General features: G+C 38.9%; 1 protein-coding gene across 6 annotated transcripts in view; it reads right to left on the minus strand.

The window, feature by feature from the left end:
- casz1 (castor zinc finger 1) overlaps window positions 1-27,312 on the minus strand; it is a 180,774-nt gene that overhangs the window by 48,366 nt on the left and 105,096 nt on the right. Inside the window, exon 1 of one of the 6 annotated variants that reach the window (XM_081386276.1) lies at window positions 16,013-16,068. The exons of the other annotated variants lie outside the window; for them this stretch is intronic. Within the exon in view, the coding sequence (XP_081242402.1) occupies window positions 16,013-16,028 (16 nt within the window). The 5' untranslated portion in view covers window positions 16,029-16,068. Of the gene's footprint in view, window positions 1-16,012; window positions 16,069-27,312 lie in introns of those variants that run through there. 6 annotated transcript variants of the gene reach the window in all.

Raw genomic sequence — 27,312 nt, forward strand, 5'->3', positions numbered from 1 at the left:
TGGAATGAGAGCAGGGACCTGCTACTGGACTCAAATGGGAGGATGAGCAGTGTGTGTGTGTGTGTGTGTGTGTGTTAAGGATACTCGTACCCTCCTCCATGCAAATGAAAGAGGTGCCGTGTGTTGCCTCTCAATTCATTCATGCATAGATTGATTGATCAACACAGAAGCTGAATATGGAAACTTGTCCAGTGTTGTAAAGTTGACACGAAATCAAAATTTACTTTTGCATATTACTTTGCATATTATTAAAAAAAATGCATCTTTGTAATATTTAATCAAAACGTAATTACTTACTATGAAATGACTTTCTTTTTCCACTGACATTGGATTATGTTAACCAATAGCCAAATGGCTATTTTGGCAATGTTTCGCACGGTACTAAATAATGCTCCAGTTTGTGTGCAAACTATGCTTCTCTATCTAGCATAACAGTCAGGATATAAAGTCTTAATTTGGCTTAATTTGCTTACAGCTGTGAGCAGGATAAGAAACGCTCATGTAGCCGGACATGTTATCCTGGACCAACCACTAATAGCGTTAGCACGAAAGCAAATTGACAGTGTTTGAGCGAAATTAAACAAACAGTGAAATAAATACTTCAAACAAAACACAGACCTGTTAAAGACAGGTTTAACAAGTTTCTGTCACTTTTCGCAACACTAGCATGATATAGATAAAGACTGTTTTGGTTAGTAGCCTAATTAATTAAATATGGTGACAGAAAACATGCTAACTTATGACGTTAGATGTGCAGAAGATTAACGTTAGAAGTTGCTACTGTTAGGATAATGTACTATATTAGCTTACTTGGTGGGAGAATGGTAGGGCTGTCACTAACAATTATTTTTGTAATCGATTAATCAGTCGATTATTTTGACGATTAATCAGATTTTTTTAAAATTACTTGAAATACATATACAATAACAATGAGGCAATAATATTTGGTTCAAAAAAAGTATCAAAAACAAGTAATCATTTGGTTTTATTCAACAACACTGTAAAAATACATAATATACATAATTTTGACAATCATCTTATGTACATTATGTATTATAACAAATGCCTGCAGAGGGCTCAGAGATGCACATAACCTAGATGCATGCAAATAAATATTAAACCCGCAGGCATATACTTTTTTAATTGAATCGCAGCCTTTATATATTCACATTAGCACTATGCTATAGTATGGTTTTTAAATGGTTTTAATATATCATGAAGACTTAGAAAACGGTCTAATAATTTGGCTCATGAATTCTTGTCCGTGAAATGGGCCACTTCCAGTATTTTGCCGGTTACTCGACACGGTAAATTGCAAAAAGAATCGAGTACTCAAATTTAATCGAGGAATCGTGACAGCCCAAGAGAATTGCTAAAATCTTAGGCACTTTTGTGGTAAAATTACTGTAATGCACAGCCTTGAAAGGCTCACAGCTTTATTATTTCCAAAACTAGAGCTTCCGACTGCATTTTTTACAAAAGCAAGTTACTAAGTCGACGACCTCAGATCATGACACTTGCTCTCTCCGACAGTGTCTGTTTTTCTTGTCTTTTTCTTTTTAACAGGCACTTCTGCTGTCATTGCGCTGGGACGTACGTGTTCCCTCTAAATGGCTTTTCTGACAACTGATCTGTAAATACAGCCAGATCTGCAAGTCTCTCCTTTTCTCTCTGTCTAGCATCAGCAACCCCAACCCTAAAGCAACACACACACACACACTGCCCCCATCACAGCCCCACGGCACGCCCCCCCCCCCCCTCCCCCCTCCCCCCTCCCCCTCCCCATCTCCATTCCCTCAGCCACTATAAAAACACAAATATGCCATAACTCAGCTTGCCCTGCCACACTGCCTCCATCTTGCCCTGTACCAGGGGGCCCCTCAGGAAGGTCACCAACAAATGGCTTTCCGATTCACTGCCCCTGAAATAATTTTGTGTATTAAAACCTGAATCTGCACTTTCTGGCATGAAAGCTTTTCTAATTATTCTGCTGTCCTTGGGATGGACACAGATCCTTCACACGGGGGGAAACAAGCGACGGACCTGCCTGTTCAGCCGCCACAAACATCCGCTCTCTGTCTTTTTTCCTCTCTCTCTCTCTCTCTCTCTCTCTCTCTCTCCTGCCCCCCTCCTCCTGCCCTCCTCTCATCTGCTCCCCTCTCGCTGCTATATAGCCACCCCCCCCCCCCAATCTGTTTTCAAAGCGTGCCTGTCCTTTATTAAATTGTTTTCTTTTCCACATTATCAGTTGCCATGGAGACCTCATCTCTCGGATTATTTGAATTTCATTATATCTATTGATTTGGGAGCATTTCATCTTTTTTATTGTTTTTCTGTCAATTTTCGAAACGAATAACCATCTAATTTGCGTCAGTGCTGATTACGTTCGTCCCTCAATAGAGGTCGGCAGCTGCGCCGGGGAAACAAATCAATGAAAAACATCATAAAATTCGAAAGTACAATCAACCAGGATATGGGTGACATTCCATGGTTGCTGAAACTAAGTCATCAAAAAATATATACTTTTTTTGCGCCTCTGCATGTGAGCGTGTGCTTGCGCGTGTGCATCTGTGATATATATGCATCCATGCAGGCATATGATATGATTCAATATCAAGGGATGCTATAGTAAACTCAATCTACTCTTCAATGCCCCCCAGACCAAAACAAAAAATGCTTACTTTGTGTTTAAATAATTTATGCAATTTTAGCATTTATATATAAATTTTTTAATAAGCCGCTTGGAGCAAAGTGGCCATTAACAAAATACACAGCTGTCCAGTGGGCCGAGCACTCCAGATCAATTGCACTTTTTTATGACATGATAAAATGCTTTTAAAGCAATTTACACAAATATGGAAAAAAAAAACCTGCACCCGGGCTTCATTTATTCATAAGCCGGGGTATTAAAAAAAAACGTCGTGCAAAAGCCAGCATGAGAAGATGGTCCCAGGCCTAACCGAATCGGACTAGCTGTCCTTTCTGCAAGGACATAAAGTTTCATTACCAATGCACGCAGTCAAAGGCAATTTAGAAAACACAATGTGCAAAAGAAAAACATCAGCATATTGGAGGTGTTTGCGTATTAAGGGGCGCCGGCGCTTTGTTTCCAATTTTATGTTCATTATTTATTTTTGCCCAGGACGGTCTGCCATTGACACCCCACCCTCGAGGGAAAGAGCGAGGGAGGGATGGATGGATGGATGGATGGATGGATGGATGGATAGATAGATGGGGGCATGTCCAAGGTGAGAGAGATTGTTGGGAAATAATAAGAGGTCCTGACAGGAGTCCACACCTCAGCGGTACACACATACACGTGGCAGACGGGTGTCACCGGGGAGGCAAACTCCGGTGTGTTTGCACGTGTGTGTGTGTGTGCGTGTGTAAGGAGGCGAAGGCAGGTGTGTGGCACCAGACCAACACTATCCATCAGCCACTCTACAAACAGTCCTGGGTCTAACGCTGACATTCTAATCCGTTTCATTATGCTGGTTTTGTCACAAACACAACTATGTTACATACTTTTATTTTTAACAAGAATTCTGTGGCAACTTAATTTCCTTTGTTTTATTTCAGTCGATGCTGTTCAAACATTTTAGGCCAATTTTAAAGAAGCTTTAGGCTAACATCTATATGCTAGTGTACTCCTAACAGTTGAATAAATCAATTAATTTGTATTCATATTTACTAAATATATCTTAATTTTATATATATTGTGTACCTACATTTAGACACTACCATTCAAAATGTTGGGTTTGGAAAGATTTTTATTTTTAAATTTTTTCTTATGTTTACCAAAGCTGCAGTTATTTGATCAGAAATACAGTTAATTTTTATTTTAATATTAACATTTAATATATATAGATATACTTAATACATTTAATATATATATACTTATAAAACACACATATTTTTTTTTTAAGATACCAAACTTTTAAATGGTAGTGTAAATGAATGTATTGTTTATAGTCTCTCTCTTAAAGTTAACCAACAAATTATTGTCCAATCAAATCTCTCTAGAATGTGAATGCCCCGCCCTCTAAAACCTCATGCTTCTGACTAACAATAGTAAGAAGCAAATAATGCTACATGATAGAGACATAACAGCAGAAGGAAAGGCCCTTGAATATGTCCTTCCTAAACTTCATATTTCAATAAGAAATACATCAAAACACAAAAACTGAACTAGTTGAACAATTTCACAGGGGGTTTGAAGAAATAGAAACCAAAGCACATTTTGCTGTAGTATGAGCTGTCTGTACTTCAGCCGGTTTCAAGTCTATGTTGTGGAGACATACATCTACCATTAGGTTCATGAGTGCAGGAGCTGAACAGCAGGCTAATCTCATTTCAAAGCTTCTCTTCTCCTCCTCATGTGCTGACAGTCCTGGCCGCCTGCGCTCTTTATAAATGCTCTGCTAAGGGCTCCATGTTTGCGACACGTGTCAACATTTGACAAAGCATTACTTTTCGTACACAATATCCCGCGCCCGGGCCTCTGAAATGAGGTAGCTAACAAATTAGCTTTTTATGTTTATTTGCGCGTGGGTGTGTTTGAGGAGAAGATGGGCGGAGGGGGGGAGGCTGGGGGGGGAAGCGAAGGACATTTACGTTAACGCTTACCAAATCAGCTTACTAGCCTTACAAAAAAAGCACTGTTACGTTACCATGTTAAAGTGATGGAAATAACATTGTTCTTATATATCAAGGTACTGAATAATTTGCATATTTATATACTGTGGTGTTCACAAAGTACTCCAAGATCCTGGTATTTTCATGGTGCATGTTATAGTAAGTGTCCAAAAAAATAAAAAAAAATAATTATATTACAATTAGTGAAACAAGACAAAGAAGGTGCTAAAGTCACGACTCCCACTGTCTATTGGCCAAACACATTTCTCAAGTCTAGAAGACTGGATAAATACTATTTTATGTATCACTATATGAATTCAGAGACAGTAATTACACCATTCTCTTTAGCTCCCACACAACAGTGGTGGATCTGAGCACAAAAGTGCAGTTCAGCGTACTGTACAATCGTAGGTGTATAAGTCACTTGACAGCTCTAGTTCTTGACAAATGAACACCACGGCACAGAGGCTTCATTGATCCAGTTTTCAAATGTTACATTAATAAGCTGTAAACACTGTGTTAAAACCACTTGATGTTAAGGAAATGACAGGTACTGATAGGATTGCTCTTCCCTGTCAGCTGTGGGTTAGAGGTAAGCACAGCAGTTTTGAAAGCGATTTCAATATTTGCCACCCCAGCGGCTCGCCTCTTCTCTCTTATCACTGTGGCAACAATAACATGCTTGTGTTTCAAACCAAACATTCCCACACTGAATAATAGGCGATGTCTGAGTCCAGCCACCAGCAGCAATTTGTTTACACTGGGCTGATCATAAACTACAACTTCCTACTGAAAAGCCATTTCTGCTTGACTTGATGCTCACAACAGCATATATCAATACAGAGAGGTATCTGGCCACGCATTCACATTCAGTTTTTCATTTTAATGTGTGGATTGATCATTGTTGGCAACACAATGTTCTATTATATTTCAGTATTAACCAATACATTATGTTTATTCATTTTTAATTGTATAATAATATTAAGATTGATTTAAAAAAAGCTGTATTTTGGGAAAATTTAGGACAATGATAATGGTTGTTTAGCTGCTTGAAATGCTCCCATTTTTCGTTTGAAATAAGGCTTTATGTCTGTCTTTAACAAGGTCAGTGTGACCACAGTATTTGTTGGATATCCCTGTCTCTGCGCCCAGAGCCATCATGTCAATCAATGCATCTTCTAATTAAAATGATCTGTTGCCTAAATGTGACGCACTTTCACAAATAAGCACACAAACCAGTCACAGGAATGTACATTCCACACATTCAGTCCAATGAATTTACATAACTTCCCCAGTTTGTGATTACTGAATTAAATAATAAAGTAAAAAAAAAAAAAATCTATATTATTTATCAAATTATATAATGTAATACAAATTATTATAATGTAATAATAATAATATAAAGATTGCACTAACAAAAAACCATTTCTAGCCAATGGAACATTGTAGAGCTAAACATAATTATATATATATATATATATATATATATATATATATATATATATATATATATATATATATATATATATATATATATAAAATATAAAATAATTAAACATAGAAAATATTAAATGTAAAAATATATTAATAAAATAAATGAAATAATAAATAAATATAAATAAATCATTTTATTTAAAAATGTAAAAGAATACAAATATTTTATAGAGATTGTATTTATAAAAGCACAATTTTCTAGACAATTGAACATTTAATATTTAAATAATATATATATATATATATATACTTTTTTATTTAAGAAATTTAATAAAAGTTACAGGCATGGAAATCACAATATTCCCTGATTTGGTTCACAAATGTACAGAGTGAGAAGTAAGTAAATAAATAAATGAAAAGAAAGAAAGAAAGAAAGAAAGAAAGAAAGAAAGAAAGAAAGAAAGAAAGAAAGAAAGAAAGAAAGAAAGAAAGAAAGAAAGAAAGAAAGAAAGAAAGAAACATGGCATTACAGCCCAGTGAAGTAGAGACGGACTTATGGAAGCGTAGAGGTCTGGTTAAAGCTTGCCCAGACAAACAGAGCGATAAAGCATCATGCACAGAGGCTTTAAAAAGCACAATTAAAGAAGGACCCAGTTTAATAATTAAAATGCATAATTATTGACTCCTATTTTCAATTCCTCGCGAAGTACATTAGATCAGGAAAACAGATACAGGACAGAAGGGATGTGTATCTAATGCACTCTTTCCTGCTTGAACTTCCTTTAGATCCTAAAGTGCCAGCTCGCTATTGAGATTTGCACTTAATGAGGATCCGTCACAAATAAAAAAAATCTCTGAGACTATCAACAAGCATTACAATCACCCCTCCCCCGTTCAACCACACTCAGTGCCAATGCCCACCCGAAGAGCCAGGCCAGACAGGGGAAATTTGAGGGTTAACTGTCCCTTAGGGGGCTATCAATGCACGGAGAAAGCGTCACTGCTGGTGCCCCCCATTCTCGTTTGACAACCAGGCCCTAACAGATTAACATGCAGTCAAGAGTGATATATTTCCTGCCAAGTAGTCAAATCACTGCTGTATAATGATTTTGTGTGTGGGAAGACACAAGAGGGACACTCTTAATTAAGAGGAAATATTTGTTTTGGGGTTATGAATCCGGCTGATTGTGATTGGTCAACTTGCAGCGACACTGTTTAAATAGGTCAGTCGGGTGATAAATTGTCATTTTGACACATTAAAACTGTGACGTAAAGAGGCTGGAGGAGAAAGAAGGGATCAGCCGAAGAGGTCAGAATGAAATGGCCCAGTTTAAATGGAGGCCACTGAAATTACCAGGAGAGTTCTTACAAAATCCTGAATGCCAAGGACAGGTGGATTAAGGTATTAAAACAATCGCATTTCAGTCTTGAAATAGTCCTGCACACGACTCAGCATCAAGCCTATCTATTCAAGATCAGGTGCTAGCAAATTCGCACCATGCGCAAGATCTGCTGTAAACATCAGCGAAAGCTAATACGAGCAATGATTATGGCAAGTGTTCCTGAAACAATCCCATCATTTCGTAAAAGCCCCCAGATGGCGAGCCATGTTAACATGCACAATTTGAAAAAGCTGCCAGAATTCAACCAAATATAACAACTGAGCTTTTAGTGTATCTTTTCCTTCCTCTAATTAATATCAGAGAGCTGACTGGAAGGGAGACGAAAAGACAAGGGTTTTTCTAAAGTTCAGTCCTGAATCTATTTACAGTGCAGAATTAATAAGAACCCGAGGTGATAATAGTGCCAACACACTCAAACATTTGGGTGAGTGATTTTAATTTAATCAAAGCTGTTTAGTACAAGTCTATTCTTTAGTGCTACAACTATTGAGCGGGGGGGGGGGGGGCTCTCCTTTTGCCTCACTTTCAATCTATCCGAGTGGATGGAAACCCATAATTTCTTCAAACACCACTATAAACTAATGTGGTGTTGATGGTCAAGCCTTGAAGTGTATGTGCTCATTTACGGCTGTTCCCTGCGAATGCGGAAATGGTGGAGAGAAAAGACAAACTGTATCTCTGTCAAATGGACAGCTCTGCGAACTTAAATACTCCCTTAGATAATAAAGCTGGTTATAAGACGCATACTACCCAAATAGCACTTTTTTCTATGTCTTCTTAGGACAATACGATTATTTTTTTCTTTTAAAATCAACATGACATCAAAATTCCTCGATAACATCAAATAAAATAAAGGTTTCAACATTTTGGGGGAAAATGCAAACTGCGCAGCTTGTAATTCTGATAATTAAGGTGAGCCGTGATGAAATTTAAGCCTCTTAGTGGAACACGAACCATCTGGGATCTTTCTACCTGCAAAAGATCTGTGAATGTGCGGCCTATGTGCATCCGTAGTCATACTGTACCCTTGGAATTCACAGAAAATGACAGACAGAAAACAGGAAGCCAGAGAGAGAGAAAGAGAGAGAGAGAGCAACCTGTGCCCTTCAGTCTCAGTTAAGGCACAGCTAACCAAGTCTGACAGCTGCCGGCTCCTTGACAATTGGGGTCAGTTAGAGGAAAAGTAGCTCAAGTTTTCATGGCTTTGCAGGAGATGTTCAGGAGCAACTGCCCACCGCAGCATCAAAGGGGATTAGAGGCCACAGCCATCTGCTGCCAGGACAGGCCATGGGCCTTTCATGTCCTTCTTGGAGAGAAAGGCAATCCTTCCGTCACATAGTTTTAAGTCCCACCGTAGGGGAGGAATGGCTAGTACGGGGGGACATAGCCAATTAGGCCCAAATCAAGGAGAGAGAAAAAGTACACTATTAATAGCAGAAGGATTGTGTTGGTGTCTACTTACATGGATACAGTCAAAAGGACAAACAAATGTGCATATATGAGCACACAAAATAACACCTAAGCTATGACTTCACATCGATATTACAGGCACTTTTACATCCTCAACTTACTTTTAGTTAGAGGTGCCTACTAAGACAAACATCGCTTTTCTATCATTTATATTTGAACAAACCTCAAAGCTTGAGTATTAAACATCAACGCATAACTTGCCACATGCTTCAAACATGAACGATACCTAAAACCGTCTAGCTTTTATAGAAATTTATTCTTGAGATTTGGGAAAGGGCTCTTTTGACTTGCCACAATAAGCAACCACAAGGAACACCCTTGCAACTACCCAGAAAACACATAACCACCCCTAGCACCCATCTAGGGTCCACGCAGTAGACCCTAGTACAGGGGTGGGCAACTTCGGTCCTGGAGGGCCACTGTCCCACCGAGTTTAGCTCCAACCCTGAAAAAATCACCTGCCTGTAATTTTCTAGTAATCCTGAGGACCTTGATTAGCTTGTTCAGGTGTGTTTGATTAGGGTTGAAGCTAAACTCTGTAGGACAGTGGCCCTCCAGGACCGAAGTTGCCCACCCCTGCCCTAGTAGATCCCAGACAGAATGCCTAGCAACCATCTAGCCATCCCTAGCGAACATCCAGTAAGACCTAGCAACCACACAGAAAGCCCAAGCAATGACCTAGCAAAATCTATCAACCAGCCAGAACACCCTATCATGCCTCGCTCACATTTCTGTGCTCTGAATCTCATTTTCCCTCTCTTACACATTTATTGACAAGCTGTGCCAACATTTTTCTTTTAGCAGCTAATTTGTTTTGGGTCCCGTTCCTGGCCTCCCCCATGACTGTTACCTCAATAGTCTGCTACCTTTCAGCTCAGCAGCTCAGCACTTGACCTGCCGACGTCGCTTATTTCCAGCGCTCTAATTGTCGTTTAATCACATATCAACCTGTCACTTAAAGAGCCCCTTTTTCAATTGCAGGAATTTGCATATTGTGTGAAACTAATTTCTATCAAAAGCTCTGCTGGCTGTGAAAGCGTGTGTCTACCCGGGCTCTCTCTCTCGCTCTCTCTCTTATCCAAAGCGCCTGATATTCTCCATTCTGAGTATAGGTTTGTTAACAGCCTCACACATATGGTGACAGGAGAGATAAGGAGCTGAGAGCTCGTGACGGAAGGTACCGGTGAAAACATGATGTCATAATGGAGGGGTTTGGTGGGCAACCGCTGGGGTTAATATCACCCTCCACTCAACGGTAATGGCATACACAGGGAGCGCTCTTTCATTACAAGTGTAGGCCACACGTCAGCTCCCATCTCTGCAACTCACGCTGGGATTTGATGGGTGAAATCCCACTTTTTATGGAGGGTCTTCGCAGTGACGGTCCTCCAGAGATGGACAAGTTTAATTATGGAGAGGAGGGAAGTTCTTTGTTCCACCTTTTATTATATTAATTGATAAACAGGGCCGGAAGGGGGCTCTTGGGGGACAAGGATGAGGGAGTGTTTTCAGAAGGGTTTAATCCCGTTAGAGGCACCGGCCCGTACCCCAGCCTCTCTGGGACCCTACGCTTGCTTTTCACCTCCACCCCCCTTTTCCTGGATCCTACTTAGGACTGTTACTCCACATGACGGGTCTTTCTCGGGTTCAGATGAGACGAGAACTGCAGTTGCCACCCTGCTTGAGAGAAATGATCTTACCTTATTTCAATACATTTACATTTTTTTTTTTTATATAGTTTAGGACACTTAATATGTGAAATGAACTATGTCTAACATGGGTTCTATAATTTGGTCTAACAATTCAGTAATTCACCACATTTTACCTTTCCAATATTTCATGGTTACATATTTTACTTAATACGTTGCTGCATCAGACATTCTGAACAATCGTAGAAGGTGGGCTGAAACGAACAGAAGCAATGTCAATAATGTAAAAGTGCACACTTCATGTACTAATCCACACTAAGTTAGTCTCAGCCCTGATGCGTTGGCTCACTGAAGGGTTCATCTCAACCTGACCAAGTTCCTTGTCACTTTTTTTCAACAAGGAGTCAAGATGTCTCAAAACTGTCAAAAGCATTTTCCACAAAGCTGAAGAGAGGGACGAGGGGGAGACGGGAAGAAGAAAAAAACCTCACGCGCAGACATACGCACCAACACGGACAGATTCGCGCATACGCGCTCGCGAGGCTGTCAGGTAAATTAGATCTGAAAGCTGACAATTTCTGACCATATTTCCTTGATTATTTCGAACAAATGCACACCAGCCGCTCTAAGGAGATTAAAGTGACATAAAAGTCTCAAGTGGGAGGAGGGAGGGCAGAGAATCCAGGTCACCCCCATTTGTCCCCCTGCCTGACAGCAGCTATATCGCTATCCAATCCAATAAAAATCCCCCCTCCTTTTGCTTTAATTAATTTTACAGCTAGCTTGCTTAATTACTTTCAATCAAAATCCTCTTGCCATCACAAAATTAGAAATGGTTCAACTCCATTAGTCTAAATTCTTCATTTACATACACAAAGACTGTCAGCTCTTGCTAAGCAAACGGCCTCTCGCCTGATGAGATTGTTTTTTTTTTCTTTCCCTTCACTCTATCTCTCTCTCCCCTGCCCTGTCTCTCTCTCTCTCTCTCTCTCTCTCTCTTTCTGTCTCTCTCTAATCATAAACATGTTTAGTGTAACAGCAGAAAAGTGGTAGGGATGTCCAAAACTAACTTTCAAAATTGACTAGACAGTGGGTTGCCTGTACGACTAGTCGACTAATGGGAAGTGCTGTATAATTATATTTAATGCAGGTTCACCTGACCTTTCTTAGAGGATATTTAAAAAAGATGCCTACAGCTTGACGGAGTGCAACGGATTAAGACAGAAAAGAGGGGTCTTGAGACGTATTTTTATAAATTGAACTATTTTTAACTTAAAAATACACTCTAAAAACAATTTGCAAAATTTAAATCATTTAACATTTTAAAGGTGATTCTCACACTTTTACTACACTCTGGTAAGATGCATTATGTTATGTACAGTACGGTTAAATTGTTTAAAATCAAACTTACATTTCAAATGAATGTTTAAATATTATATTTATCAGAGAATCCTGAAAAAACCTTTTTGAAAATTGATAATAATAAGAAATGTTTCTTGAGCACCAAATCAGCATATTAGAATGATTCAGAAGGATCATGTGACACTGAAGACTGGAGTAATGATGCTGAAAATTCAGCTTTGCCATCACAGGAATACATTTCATTTGAAAAACTGTTATTTTGAATTTTAATAATATTAAACAATATTACTGTTCTTACTGTATTTTTTTCAAAATAAATGCAGCTTTGATGAGCATAAGACCTCTTTCAAAAACAAAAAATTATATTGAACAGTAGTGTCTATCATATGACATAAATGCTTTAACAAGCCAGTACAGAAAAGGTCAGTAAATCAGTCATTTTTCAAGTTTTCACTTCTTGTTCCCTAACTTCCTTGCTGACAAACACTGAATATGTGCAAAAATCTTTGACCAAAACATACTTTTCAAACAGGAACAAAAAATCTTCCTCATATCGAAACAAACAATCCTTGTAAAATACAATTGCTGCAGCAAGTCCCATTGCAAATAATAATAATAATAATAATAATAATAATAATAATAAATGAATGAACTAAAATTCATTTAATATCAAAGCATAAAACTAAAGTTATGTATATCTTTTTAACCCCATTGAATTTAGCTACTGCTGAAGAAAAGCAGAAATTAGCAAAAGTGATTGCTAAAAGTTAAAAGTAAGGAAACTGAGAAGTTATGACATAATTTTTGGAATAGACAGGTGACAGATTAAGACAGTGCGGTACGTTGTGCAGTGTTACACCAACCCTGGGTCTCTTGGCCTTTTAGGACGGGGCCACACAGGCGGACATCAACTACCGTGGTTTCGACGTGATATTCAGAGGCCAAACAATAATTTCCACTGGTGACGCGTCCTCTCCATCACGCTCAGTGCCCAAGGCCTGCACATCAACAGGAATTAAGGACATGCAGACACAGTTAGTGGGCTGGCCATGGAATCTACCCCCAGCCCTGCTCAAATAACTAGGGCCCTGTAATAATGACAAAATCAAAGCAGGCCCTCGCTGGTGCTTTGGACGTCCCCAAGCATCACCACTCAACCCTGATATCCAAACACACGCAGAGTCACACAAAGTGCTGACTCTCACACGGCACGTTGTTTTGTTTGCCCTCACTTTCCTTGACCACACGCATACAAAGCCGCAAACACTCACTAACTGGGGATGAGCTTTGATTCTGTTGTCTGCACGCTAAACATATTATCTTTCAGCTGCTCGCCTCTCGCGCGGTCCTCACTGCTGATGATGCAGAGAGAAAGTGACTTTGGAAGATACTTATTTGCAGGGTTTTTAATTTCAGAATATTCGTGACACTTACGAGTTGGGTCTCTAGTTTGGCCATCCTGACTGGGACATAAAACCCACACCTGCACCCTTCCATCCTGTTTTACTTATTTTGTCCCTATATAACTGGTCATTATCCAAATCTCCCAATTTTGGGGTCAATTTAATAAGATCAATTTCGAAATTCACATTTACTGAAATCAATATGGCCCTATTTTTTATAAAATAATTTGCATAATAATAAATGTTTCTGTACAGATTCATTCAGATTTAAATGTTTTATTTTGCAATCAAAATTAATTATCACAATTTATTTTCCCAACACCACCTTCTAATGCCCTGAAAAAGACCCTTTGCATAGTCCAGTCAATTCCAGATGGATAAAATCAGCATTTAGATTCTGTTTTGCTCATATATATGCCACAATACGGAAGTAAAATGGGAACTTTTTTAACTTTTCACCTATAATATAAGGATACAGTGATGAGGGACAACCCTAAAGGAGGGGGGGCACTGGGTCTAAGTTGGCTGGCTGGTGTTGAGCAGCAGTTCTGCATCCTTCAGAGCGCCAGCAGTGCTCCTCTACCAGCCATGCTCACTTGTGCTTAGCTAATTCTGTCACATCGCTCCACGCTGCCCACGCTGAGCCTATTTAAACGGCTCCGCTGCACCTCTACTGTGCTCCTCCTCTAACGGGGGTCACTCGTACCAGCAGAACAGCAAGTGGGAGCAGTGCCCTGATCATGGACCACCAGTCCACTTTAGCAGAACTAAATAACCTGCCTGTCTGTCACTGGATTCCCTCTATAAGAGTACTATATACCCATACAGAATTGACATGCAATATGCATATGCAGCAACTAAATGTTTTATTTTTTTTATATAAATATTATATATATAATATTTGCATTGTAAATACATCTATATGTAAATAAAATATAAACATTTAAAAAGATATAAATAAATTAAAAGAATTTATTTATGAAATATTATCTATTTATATAAAAATATAAATAAAATATAACATTTAACAAGTAAAATGAAAAAGATCTTTTTTCTTCTTTTTTTTCTAAAATCATCACTGTTCTTAAAAAAAAAAATGGGAGCTGAAAAACTACACAGATACCACAGCTACTAATTTGTATTATATTATTGTAAGATTGTGGAACATGGCGTGTTGAGAGATAATTGTTATTCCAAAGAAAGATTATAAAATATGATTACATTCAAATCATGCAGTGACACCACACGCTGCAAAATAAAAGCACAAAGGCACATTCATTACGCACACAAAACTGCATAAAGACAGAAACATAAACAATGGACTGAAGAACTGTCCTCTCATTGTTCATCTGACTGCACATACATAGAAAAACAGTGTTTTCCCTTTATCCAATTATTTAATGAGAAAGGGAATTTGCCCCAATTCCCTCATTCTACAATGTAAGACAAGCTATGTCACACAAAACAAACAAATACACAAGAAAAAAACAAGAAAAAAAAAAACAAGTTTAAACCCCAGGCTTTCCCTTTAAATTTCCCAGACACTCATTGTTCGTGAGAGTTTCGGATGATTTTAGCCGTGATTTAATGGAGCTTGTTAAAGAGTGATGATGTCAGCACAATAGAGGAGCCTCTAAATCCACCACATTCACCCAAAATGCCTCGATGAGATAATCACGGGTGACGTCTGCGAAAACACTTATTATATTCGCCCATCGCCTGGCTGAAGCTGCTAAAACTCATCAGCGTTATTCCCTATTTCTCTCTGGGAGCGATGAGAGGGGGGTAAAAGACGATCTGAACTTTGAGAGAAAACTTTTTTTTTAAAGGGACAGGACTCTTTTTCCATGGCGAAAAGGGTTGCTTTGTTAAACATCACACAGCTTTGATGTATTTGCCTTTTATAAACAGCTTGTTTTTCCCGAATGCTAATGCAGGAATGGTACATCTAAGGCACTTGTCCCTGTTCTTGTGCACATGGGCTTTACCAAAGTCCCATAAAAGGCTTGGAGCTGACAACTCAGCAGTAGAGATAAGAAAAGGATCAACCTGAGCCTTTCTCATAGCTTAATTTATTTTAAATCCCGGCTCTATTTACCCAGTGCAGGCCAGCAGGCATTGTCCACCTACACCTAAAGAAACTCATCGCCGCTTTAGTGTGGCACCTCTACGAAACCAGTCAGGTATTTATATGTATACGTCGATAATCTCACTACATTCAGGGGCTACGGCCTGAGTTGTGAGTCTGCTGGGTCGAGGGCAGCGGCTCCCTGTAGTGTAAGTTAATAATGAGCAGCTCTCCAGCAGTACGTGATGTGGAGGTGAGGTCCTAATCCTCCGGCTCGCCCCCACGGGGGAAGGCCTCCACCCGGCCCCTGTTTATCATCGGCCGAGGGAGGGGAAGCGCGAGGCTCAAGTCAGACAGGATATCTTCTCCGATGCGCCAGCACTTTAACCCGGCCTGTTATTAAAACTCTAATCTGTTAAACATGTCAATGTTAGCACTTTTAGCGTGATTAATAAAGCGAGACATAAAGCCAGACTCCAGAGTGCTGCACAGGCCTTTCTATTGCCTTGGGTTGTTTTGTTTTTTATTTCTTTTGTTTGATTTTTCTTTTTGGCTCATAAATGGTTTGAATTATCTACTCGCACATACGTAATTCTCCAGACATTTTCCTTTGGTATGCATCCCACGTCAATCAGCTTTTGAATCTGAAACGAAACAGAAAATTCATTACCCTGAAAGATAAATATCCGATGCCAACTAAGACGTATATCTTCACAGAGCAAACTCGAAAAAAGGTTTCCAAGATGCTAGTATCAAATTGGCTTTATACAATCTGAAACAGTGTATGTGCTCGCAGAGAAAATAGGGTGATGCACAGCAACGGTACTGAGGCGGAGGGGGAGACTTAAAGGATGTGATTTATCTGAGCTTGATTGCGTGTTAATCGAGGTTACGTGTATTAAGTGGAATCTAATTGGAACAGACACTGGCAGCCTGACAGATCGACATGATGCAGATGGATTGAGAGAGAGAGAGAGAGAGGGAGTGAGTGAGAGAAAGAGGGAGTGAGTGAGAGAAAGAGAGAGAGAGAGAGAGAGAGAGAGAGAGAGAGAGAGAGAGAGAGAGAGAGAGAGAGAGAGAGAGAGAGAGAGAGAGAGAGAGCAAAAGAGGGACAGCGGTGAAGCAAATATGAAGCTACTAAGAGGTGTTTTCCGAAAAGAAATACAGGAATTCGTACTTAACCTGTTGGAGTTACACTGAAAAAGACAAAAACTTCAAAAATATAAATGCAATATGAAAATACAATGTACTTTCTTAATCCAGTTATTGTAAACTTGCAATGTTTACAGTAATGTAATAATGCAACTTGCAAAAGTATTAGCCTACTAAATATATATTACACTAACTTTTCATCACCTAATCACTTCTCAATGGTCAAAATCTACATTTCTTTCCTTATAGATTGTCTTGTTACATTCGAAAATGCATCACATTACAGGAGTAAAATGGCTGTTTACATATTTGAAGGGAGTTAGGTCACCCAAAAATGTCATTAATGTCGTTCTAAACCTGTATGACTTTCATTCTTCTTTGAAGACAGAATATTTCTGAAAAATGTCTCGGTATTTTTCTGTGAACACAATGAAAGTCAATGGGAACCAGTGTTGTTTTGGACCCCATTGACCTTTGTAGTATAAGCAAACACTTTTTTCCCCCAAAAAATCTTCTTTTGTGTTCCACAGAAGGAATGTCTGAAAAAATACTGTTTATACAATACCACTAAGACGTATCACTAATCAGTCATTTGATTTCTGAGAGCCTGGCAATATCTGTGGCCCCTTCTAGAAGACACAACTACACCACTCCGCTCTGGCATGCGCACTCCATGGCCTCAGTTGGCTGCCACAAACATTCATTTATGCTTTATTGGAAACAAGGGGAAAAAATATCCTCCCTCTCAAAAAAAGACCCAGCTGCTCCAGTACATCTCACCTCTGGGAGCCAACTGCCCATGTGCAGTCAGCTCACCAGCTTTTTCTATCCCAGAAGACAACTGGTTTGAAGGCCCTTGCTTTAAATCCGAGGCATTCACCCTATGACTGAGTGCCCTTTGCAACATTAGTCAGAAAAAAGGCACAAGAGCCACACCTGTTGTGCCAAACAACTGCTCCCTGAAAGGCTACACAAACACATAACAAATTATACCAACAGAAAAGGAGGGGGGTGAAAAATATCTGTAGTCACATGCCAAATGCCGAACGGGAGGAGGTGGCTTTAAGATTTCTCTCTGAAATGAGCGTGTGGACACAAGCCTGTTAACAGACATCGATTCCATCGGGTCTTTGACTCAGAAATGTCATTTGTAGTCATCTTTTATCACAACTGTGTTCAATAACAGGCCTGCGTTATTAACAGCAGCACATAACCGTCGTGGATGACTGTGTCCATTCGCGTCCCTTCATTTTGCACTCGTTCTTGCATGATAATTACACGACTGATGATGTGAATGATATCATTTTGTGCCGTAATCTCAGATTATTTCACATTCAGTAAACCCAAAATCTAAAAAACGATGAATTGCTTGGTTTTAGAATATGATTATGGTTTATATAGTTATGGTGAGGTTTTAAATAAAACAGGAGAAAATACTACTTCAGTCTTGCTACTTAAAAATGTCATGTTTAATTAAATTTCTTTGTAATTATTTGTGAAATTTACTAGAAATTGCTGAGTGAAAATTGTTTCTAGGTTCTGGTCAAAAATAAGTTATTTAGTGATATCTAAACAATTTGACATTTTGTCCAAAGTGACTTCATGGTATACCTTTTATACATCCTATACATCGGTTCTTGCCTTCCCTGCGAATCAAACTCTTGACTTTGGTGTTGCAAGCTTTACAGGACAAAAAAGCAGTACAGTACGGCATTGTTTAGCAAAGACTACAGAGAATAGACCATCACCCATCAACACAAAACGCTCATATCGCTCTCGACACAGTCCCGTCACAGTGCTGAGACAAGGGACTGAGCTACTCCTCTCCTCCTTTGATTTGATGCATGCTGACTGTTACACTAATGGCATTAATAAGGACAAAATTACTATTTTGAAACACTGACTTTTCATCTTCCTAATCTGTCTGGCCATGTCCCTGCCCCCAGCCCTCCATTACGGGACCTGCGGATGAGTAGCCTTCCCATTGCTTGGTATTCCATGCAAATTGATTGCAACATTTTGAGAGGCCAAGAAGACTATGATCATTGAAATTTGACCCTCAGCTATTTTTAAAGTGTTTGATTGAGATAGCAACTCATCCAGTTCAGCCCAGATTGTCCAGATAAGATTTCTCATACTCGGGATATTCTTCTTACGCGTGGCAGGGGCCAGCACAACCATGCACTTGGCTTGCAAAATCAGGTATTGCAACAGAAATATGCACAAATTTAGAACACAAATAAAGAAATATGGATATATATGTGTTGTGACGTGCAAGGGGAGGGCTGGTCATGCATCGCTAAGCTTTGAGCACTAACATTGAGAGAAATGACACAGTATGATCAAGGACATGAATTGCTCATTGATTTTTAGCGCCAGCTTAACTATCCATTCCAATTGATTTTAGCCTGGCCGGGTTATGGCACTTTTAATGCATCTTCTGTATGGCAGCTCACCACTGACAGAGAACAAATTTCGAAGCGCATTAAGGGAGAAAAAAAATTTGATATGTAAAACAACTTGCCAAAACATGCGAGTTGTTTTCTCTTCTTCTGTCTTTTCTCTCGCTTCAACCCTTTCTCGCCCATGCAGTTCCTGGTTGGGAAATATGCACATCATAAAAAGTGTACTTCAGTCTCTAATTATTGGGATATGTCAGTATTTTCACCTCAGAAAACCTTTGCTGATTACAAAATACAGGCAAAGTGATATAAGTCTGCTGAAATGTTAATTACAGCACATATTTGCTCTTTGTGAGCTGGTGAGAAAGCGAGGAATATTCTAGGTGCAGAGGAACCAAATAAAACCTTTACTGCCTCAACATGCACACCACATACAGTATACATTTCAGGCTGAAAATATACAGTGCCTGTTTACCAGAAGTGAATCAAGTTTCCACCATGCACGAACATGTGTCCAAAACGTACATGTAAATGCTAAATATTCTACATGTAAAATGTGTTATCTTTTGTGCAAATTTACTATATTTTACAAAAATCAATCAGGAAATAAATTCAATTTAGAGGATAATTCTTAATGTATCTCTTCTCTATTAGTGGTATTATATCATTTGCATCAATTATTAATTAAGCCTGGGTTTAGTGAAATAAGAGATAATGTGAGACATGCGATCCAATAGATGGGCTAAATGTCATCTGTCACAGCGAAACACGTTAAAATAGAGGCTCACTTTCCTATGCGGGCTCGGCTTTCACCCTAGGGAGGGGAGATTTCTTTTACTTCTGCAAAATACTGCTTTCAAATATCATAAAGTCTATTACTGCACACTCATTTCAGCCCTATCAGTTCAAGTACCTATTTAGTTTGAAGGACATTTCGTTCTGTTTTCAAATAAAGTCAGATTGCAGACCGAACTGAAACCCTAAATTTCAGAACTGACATGTTCTCTACTCTCACCCCACCTGAGACATCATATCTTTTCAATTCCCATACTAAGCCAGTGGCCTCATGAGACAGATTTAATGCAGATTTCAGCACAAATGGGACGTGGCCAGTGCCTTTCAAGCATGGTAAGTGAAAGTAGCCACCAGCGATGCGTCTATAAGAGTGTCAGAGTGTGTGGGTCAGGATGAAAGACAGGCTCCCTGTTAAAGCTGCAGGAGCTTTCAGCCATACGCTTGTTTCTCTCGACCTAATTCATACAGCGGCCGACGAGAGCAAACTGCACATTGATTCGTTTCAACAGGATGACATATTCATGTATATGATGTCAGTGAATACAGAAGTTAGATAAAACTGACAAAACCTTTATTCGGAAATACCAGGGGACATCCTCAATTGGAAAAACTATTCATAAAAACACACACACCATACATATTTACATATAAATCATATAAATTATCTAAACTGATGACTATATATATATATATGTACATATATAAAATATATATATAACAATCTAATGTATTGTATAATTACCTCAATTTCAATTTCGCAAAAAAGTAAGTGTGTGTGCAGAACAGCACTGAAAATATCCTCTTACAATATTTGCAATGCTTGAATATATCTAAATATTTAAATATATTCACTAACAGTGCACCGCTCTGTTCTTTAACAGGCACACACACCTTTTCTGAAAACAAAACAGCAGGACAAAAAAAAAAAAAAAAAAAAAAAACGAAACATGAACACCCTCCAGCATTATTGACGACGTGATAACTCTCATTTTAAAAAGCGACTTTGCACTTGTGTGTGTGTGCTTTGCATGACAGCATAATTAAACTATTTCATTTTTCCCGTTGATTCACTTTATTTGTGCACAGCAATGATATAGCTAGCACAAACCGTCTGCCAGTTCCAACAGCAATGAGACACGTCATGGAAAACTTTATGATCTCATGTTCCTGTTAATCACGGTTTGAAAAAAGCGAAGTCCTTCACTCGTATTTACCTAAACCAGCTCACTTTGTGTAGCATTATTTTATGGGTTTGTTGTTCTAGCGAGAGGTATTATAACTTTGCATTCTTTCCCAAGGTCAGCTGCTGGCGTGACACACACAATATTTGCTTATGGGGCTTTTCAGGTCAGTTCTATTATATTTACATCAAATAATTTTTGATAAGGGATGTAAAAGACCTATAAAACTGTACCATAAATGGGAGAGGTGTAGTTGAGAAAAAAAGGTACAAAAGATCAACAGGTTTTTTTCTTCTTTTTTTTTTTTTTTTTAATCTTTGACACGTTGACATTTTTTTACTGAACCTTGCAGATCAATGCACCTAAACTAGGCCAACAAAGTGGGCACCAGCTCTTGTTTCTGCCCAAAGTACCTGTCTCTTATCTCTACAGCTCTATAATCACTTAACAAAGACTTGGGCATTTGCACAAATTAAAACATCAATAATGCACGAGTGCTTTTCAGTTTCTACCACACACACCCCAGTGCTGGGGCAGCAACACTCTCTCAAAATGTGCCATAACTTCGCCCCAAAGACCTCAAATCCAGGACCAACCCACACCCCCTTGACTCGGGAGGGGGGCTTTTTTTTTAAGAATGAGGGAAAGTGGCGCTTCAGTGTAAACAGCCAACACCCTTGAGTGGCGTACTTCCATAAACAACATCACCACGGCATGGCCACCGTTTGTCATTAGCGGTCTCAATGCGAACACAGACACAGCTTTAATTCAGGCCTGGTATTCTGCCCTATCCTTATATCTAAATCGGCAAAGGCAAGTCTCTTATTTACAGGGATGAGAGTAACCAAACCATCATAGTGAGATGAAATATTCCATGTTAAATATGCATAAAAGGGGTCAAAACAAGTCCACTGTGGGAGAAAAGGAAGAGAGGAAGGGTGGAGGAGAAAACATTCAAACTTAAAGGGTCCGAAGACGGAGTCAGGAGGTGTTCCGTACGAGACGGTCCGTTAGGACATGAATCTTGTTCGCTGTCTTCACATACTATCCACATACCTCCCGGCATGTATAGTCTATACCTCAAATAGGAGATAACCATTCAAATACTGCAGGATTTGTAATGTGTGCGCTTAAGCCAAATGTACATGTTTGTGAACATTAAACACATTGGCAAATTCCTTCTACGGGCAAAAAGATGTCAAAGACAGACCAACTCATAGAGATTCACACACACGTAGGCTTTTAAGCTGAGGTATTACAATTAAGTTGCTTTATTTTTCCCAACTATAATATTTGATCTTTTTTTTCCTAAACAGATTATTTCATGTTCAGAGCTAGTTTATCATTATTCCATAGTTTTTTTTCTCTCTTCCCGTTACCCTTGCAAACAATCCCCTTGTTAGCAAACTGTTAAGACAGGCGCTTGGTACACAAATTGCGCTCGACCAAGCGAATTTGTTTTGCAAGGATGACCTGTTTAATCATCTCATTTTCTTTTGCGGACGTTTATTCATCTGGTTTCCACGGTTACGGAGAACATTAAGGGGCTACAGTAATAAGGCTGGAGAGTCAAACAGGTAATAAAAAAATTAACGCCATTTTCCAGCAGCCGAGGACGGTCTCTGAAATGAATCAGGGGAGAGGGGAGCGCACACGCAGGTGAAAAGGGGCCTCCAATATTTCCAAACAATTAAGGGCCGGGCGGGTTATTTCACTCTGTAGAGAAGCTCAGATGGGCATCCAATGGACACGACACCTTCAGAACAATCAGTGCTCTGCTGTTTTAAAGTCATAATGTTCCCTTATTTATCATGATACTCTGATTACTTATCAAGACAATCAAAGCCATCTGAATTACGATTATTAAAATTTCTTCCCTCCTTTCTAAGATAAGATTACTGTTAGTTGCAGAAATCTTGTTATTGAGTCATGTTGTAAAACTATAGATAAAATTTATATATAATTTTGCAGACTGCTACAAAGACTACGCTAAAATAATTTTTTGGGAATTATTCTTGGCCCTTTTTTTAAAGCCTTCCAAATCACTGCAGAATAATATCTCTCTCTCTCTCTCTCTCTCTCTCTCTCTCTCTCGACTTTGACAAATGTTGCCCCTTTGTACCAACCAATGAGTCTAACTATAAGCCAAATATAGAAAATTCCGGCACAATAGGCAGGACAGGTGTTGGAACCCCTCTGAAAGGGTCTGAGCTCAGTAAGTGAGACTAACAAAATCCAAATATGGTATTCAAGGATAGCAGAGTACAGGCAAAATAAACAAGCCATTAGCATTTTCTATCTCTCCCCTACCTTGCCTTATACTTTCAGACAATCCACACATACCAGGGATCTACACCACAGATTGCATAATGTAAGGTATAAAGGAGAAAAAAAGTTGCAAAAAACTCTGGGCAGACTTGAACAGGTATTTTCATTCTATTTCTGCTGGTTGTGCAAGCTGTAACATGGCATTTGTCATGGTCTGCGCAGTGCTGGAAAATATCTAAATCATGCTGGAACACTATTTAATGAAGGCTGCCTTCAACAACCCAATATGTCCTTTCATTCATTGTGTGTATGAATAGATTCATAGGACATAAAATTGCACAAATAATAGCACACAAGCCTGGTATCAGGTGACTTGTTTGCCACAGCTTGTATAGGGTTTGACTCATTTCGTAAGTTGGTTGGTCCAAAAATATACAGTGGCTGCAAAAATAGTTTAGACACTTTTTGACACTTAAAATTTTTTAATGTGAAATACATTGGATAACAGCTATCAAACCAAGTGGAATCTACAAACAAATAATACTAGAGCATTTCTCACAACTAACTTTTAACGCTTTTGTAATTACTAGAAACTAGTGTCGAGGTGTTTTTGAGTCAATGTATGAAGTCAATTCCCCTCAAGTTCACACAGGTTTCCTAGCAGAGTAGTGTAGATCATCCCTTTAATTATGGACATAAAATTGTCCAAAAACCTTCTTAATTTTGAACAATTTATAAACATTATTGTTTTATCATTTGAAAATGAACATTTTGCTTGAAAAAAGTGCTTATGCTATCCATAAATATATATATATATATATATATATATATATAATGTTGTTTTTGTTTTTTTGTTAACTGCACAAGACTTGGTTTCATGTTTTGCTGTCAAAGGTAAAGACATTCAGACAAGTTGAAGTGTGTATAAAATGTCCAAATACTTCTTGGGGACACTGTATATAAATACATTTAAATATAAGAAAATAATTCTATATATATTTTTACATAAAAATAAATAAAGTAAAAATGAAAGCAAAGATTTTCATTAGCTCTACATCTAACTAGAATTCAAGTTGAAGTAATTTAAGGATGCCAAATCCACACCTGTTATCCAGTGTGGAAAAGCAGGAAGCCGGTTTCTCATACAGAATAACGGTATGAACTAAAGAGACACCTTAGCACCCTCCTTTTGGTCTTAGCAAAAGTCTGGGGCCGAAGCAGAACAGCCCTGAGCCCCAAAACCCCTCTTGTAAAGACAGAAACCCCAAAAGAGGACACACAGAAGAGTCTGAAAAAGCTCTAAGCTCCAGCCATGAGACCGCCAACTGCTCTGTTAACAGCCTCTTAACAGGTGTTGGTCCAAGAACCATGTAATCCTATCAAGTTACGGAGTTAAAAAAAATAATTCAGTCAAACAGCAAACTCCTGAGCCCCCTTTTGCTCTCTCTTGTTCTCTCTCTCCGCTCGGTTTAGTGTGTAGGCTGTGACAGAGCGCAACAGCTGGGCTTCAGATTTATCATGTACAGACTGTAATTATTGCTGCTGCTGCCTGCTACTGACCCAAGTGAATAGAATGTCACAGGCAAAAGCACACACAACCAGAGGATTCACGGCAGGGGAGGTTTCGAACGCAAGCACCCCTGTTTGCAGTCAATTACCAGAGAGGACAGGATATCAGTTCTGTGGCTCTCCAATGCAAACAATCTCTGAGGAAAAAAGGCAACAGCGAAGACGTTCATTTCCCTCGCTTATCACTGAGAGAATAAAAAAAAACACGAGGATTGTCTTTCAGGGGGGGATAAAAAAAACAACAGCAAATAAGTGAATGACGAGGGGGAACTTGCTAATTTCACACGATAAACTTCAAGAGATGAATGTTACATGCACACAGTGTAGAGATTTCACATAGGACCACCGGAAACCTCTCTAATCTTATCGTCTGCCCCACCCCATGTGACCTCTCTGTTTGGGTCTGAGATAAGGAGCTAAAGACTGCTAGCGCACAGACAAACCATCCATCAGCTCGGGCCAATCGGTCCCTTAACTGCCATCCAGCCGATGTTCTCCGCTCCTGCCAGACTCAAGGAACTCGGCAGAGTGGCTGAAGCCTGCAGCGTGCACTCAGCCGTCACAGAGCGGCTCGCGGTAGAGCCTCTCTAACAACCCTGCCTTAAACCTGCCTACAGGGTTGTTCACACCTTAAAGACCCCTGCCACATTTAAAAGGATTAGTCGCCACATTTTGTACCGGCTTAATCTTCCTTTCAGACGGCATAATAAGGGAGCGCCGATAAGCGGAGCATGCAAATTTCATTCGAGGCCATTGGAGCTCAAGCTTTCAGACAAACAGACTAAAGTCTTCCACACTGTGCTAATTGCTTCTTCATATTCTTCTTTTCCCCTCTTATATGCCGTATCAGCTGCCGCAGATTATTTGTCTCCCCCACTCCGCATGAAATTAGAATTTCATGTGGAAGATCATAAACGTGAAATGAAGCCATTTCTGCGAGGCCCTGCACATGGAGGAGGAAGATCTTTCCACAACTTTTTGTAACCAGATGTGCCGAAACACGAAAACGAAATGTTTTGTCTGCACAGAGGGGGGGGGGAAACAGATCATGAAATGCTCAATCGTGTGGCACATTTGTTGCAAAAGGTGAGGTAGATGGCACGAGATACTGCAGCAATACTATGAGAGGCTTTTTTGCGAGATGCAAAACTTAAACCACAAGACCTGTGAGGTATCAATACCTTTAAAGCAATACCTTTTTTTCCCCTCTCTCTCTTTGTACAGTTCACTTTTGTTTTACTGAAAATGACGCCACAACTCACCTGAACTCTATGTTTATAACTGGATTTGCTTACAGCCAGGGGAATTACATTCTGGGAAATTATATCATTACTCAAATAATATTCCAGCTCATTCACAAAGTAATACTGTTTATATGAATATCAATATGGAAAACTGTATCTAGTGTTTTTTTGATTTAAATAATTTTTAGAATAATTTTATGATTTCTATTTAATATACCATTTAATATATATATTTTTTTTATAATTACAATTTTTATAAATTTATATAATTATACAAATAAAAACAGCATTTTTTTTAATAAAATGGATATTTGTGATCAATTTATTAGTCAACAACTATTCTAGCACAGTATCAGTTAGAGCATTACTGTGTATAAGTGACAGAAAGGTTTTGAAGTTTTAATTAGGGTCTGGTGTCTGCATGAATGCACAGGAGGAGAGGAGGAGAGGAGAAGAGAGAGCTCATACGCATTACGTTCAAATGCCTGGAGATTGATCCGTTCCTGTATTAGACTCCGTTATCGTTTGCCCGACTGTGAGCTGGGGGACTGTTGGGGTATTAGGATGACAAAGTTCCTTTTGATGGTGGGGGGCCGATGACTGATCGGGAAACTCAAGCTGGACTCTTTCTAATTTGGTTTACAAGACAAACAAATATGAAATGAAACAAATACATGCAAGTACATCTACTATAGCAGATAAATCTTAATTGTACTGATTATTATAAATTATATTTATATAACAAACTATACTATTTATTTTAATTTTGGCAATTAACTTGCTGTATTTTTTAAAATAAAAATACTGCACGAGATATATGAATACAAAATTTAAATAAATACAGCTACATGTAAATAATTACATAAATTAAATGTTATGCCATATTTGAATAATTAAAAAAAACAAGTGATAAAAAAGCCTACAAATTATGATGTTTCAAACGACTTACGTTATACAAAACGCATTTCCGATGTCCTTCTAAAAAGAGCTCACCTTTCTTCTATGTGATCTGTGCGTGTCATCAATTATAGATTAGAATTTAAAGATTATGCATGAGTTGACATGGCAACACTGATCACCCCTTCACTAAAGAGCGCTCTTGCCTCTCTCTCAGCGTTCGGGTGTGCCGGGGGTCCCTCAGGAAAAATAAGCATAAAAGGGGTTAAATGTGATGCCTAGCATCCTCTCCCCCTTTAACGTCCCCCCTTCCAAATGTACTTCAAAACTCTGTTAATCTGCGGCACACAACATTCCCATTAGCATAGCCCAGCCCCCTC

The sequence above is a fragment of the Scardinius erythrophthalmus genome (genome assembly GCF_964197995.2).
Source record: "Scardinius erythrophthalmus genome assembly, chromosome: 15".
Classification (NCBI taxonomy): Eukaryota; Metazoa; Chordata; class Actinopteri; order Cypriniformes; family Leuciscidae; genus Scardinius; species Scardinius erythrophthalmus.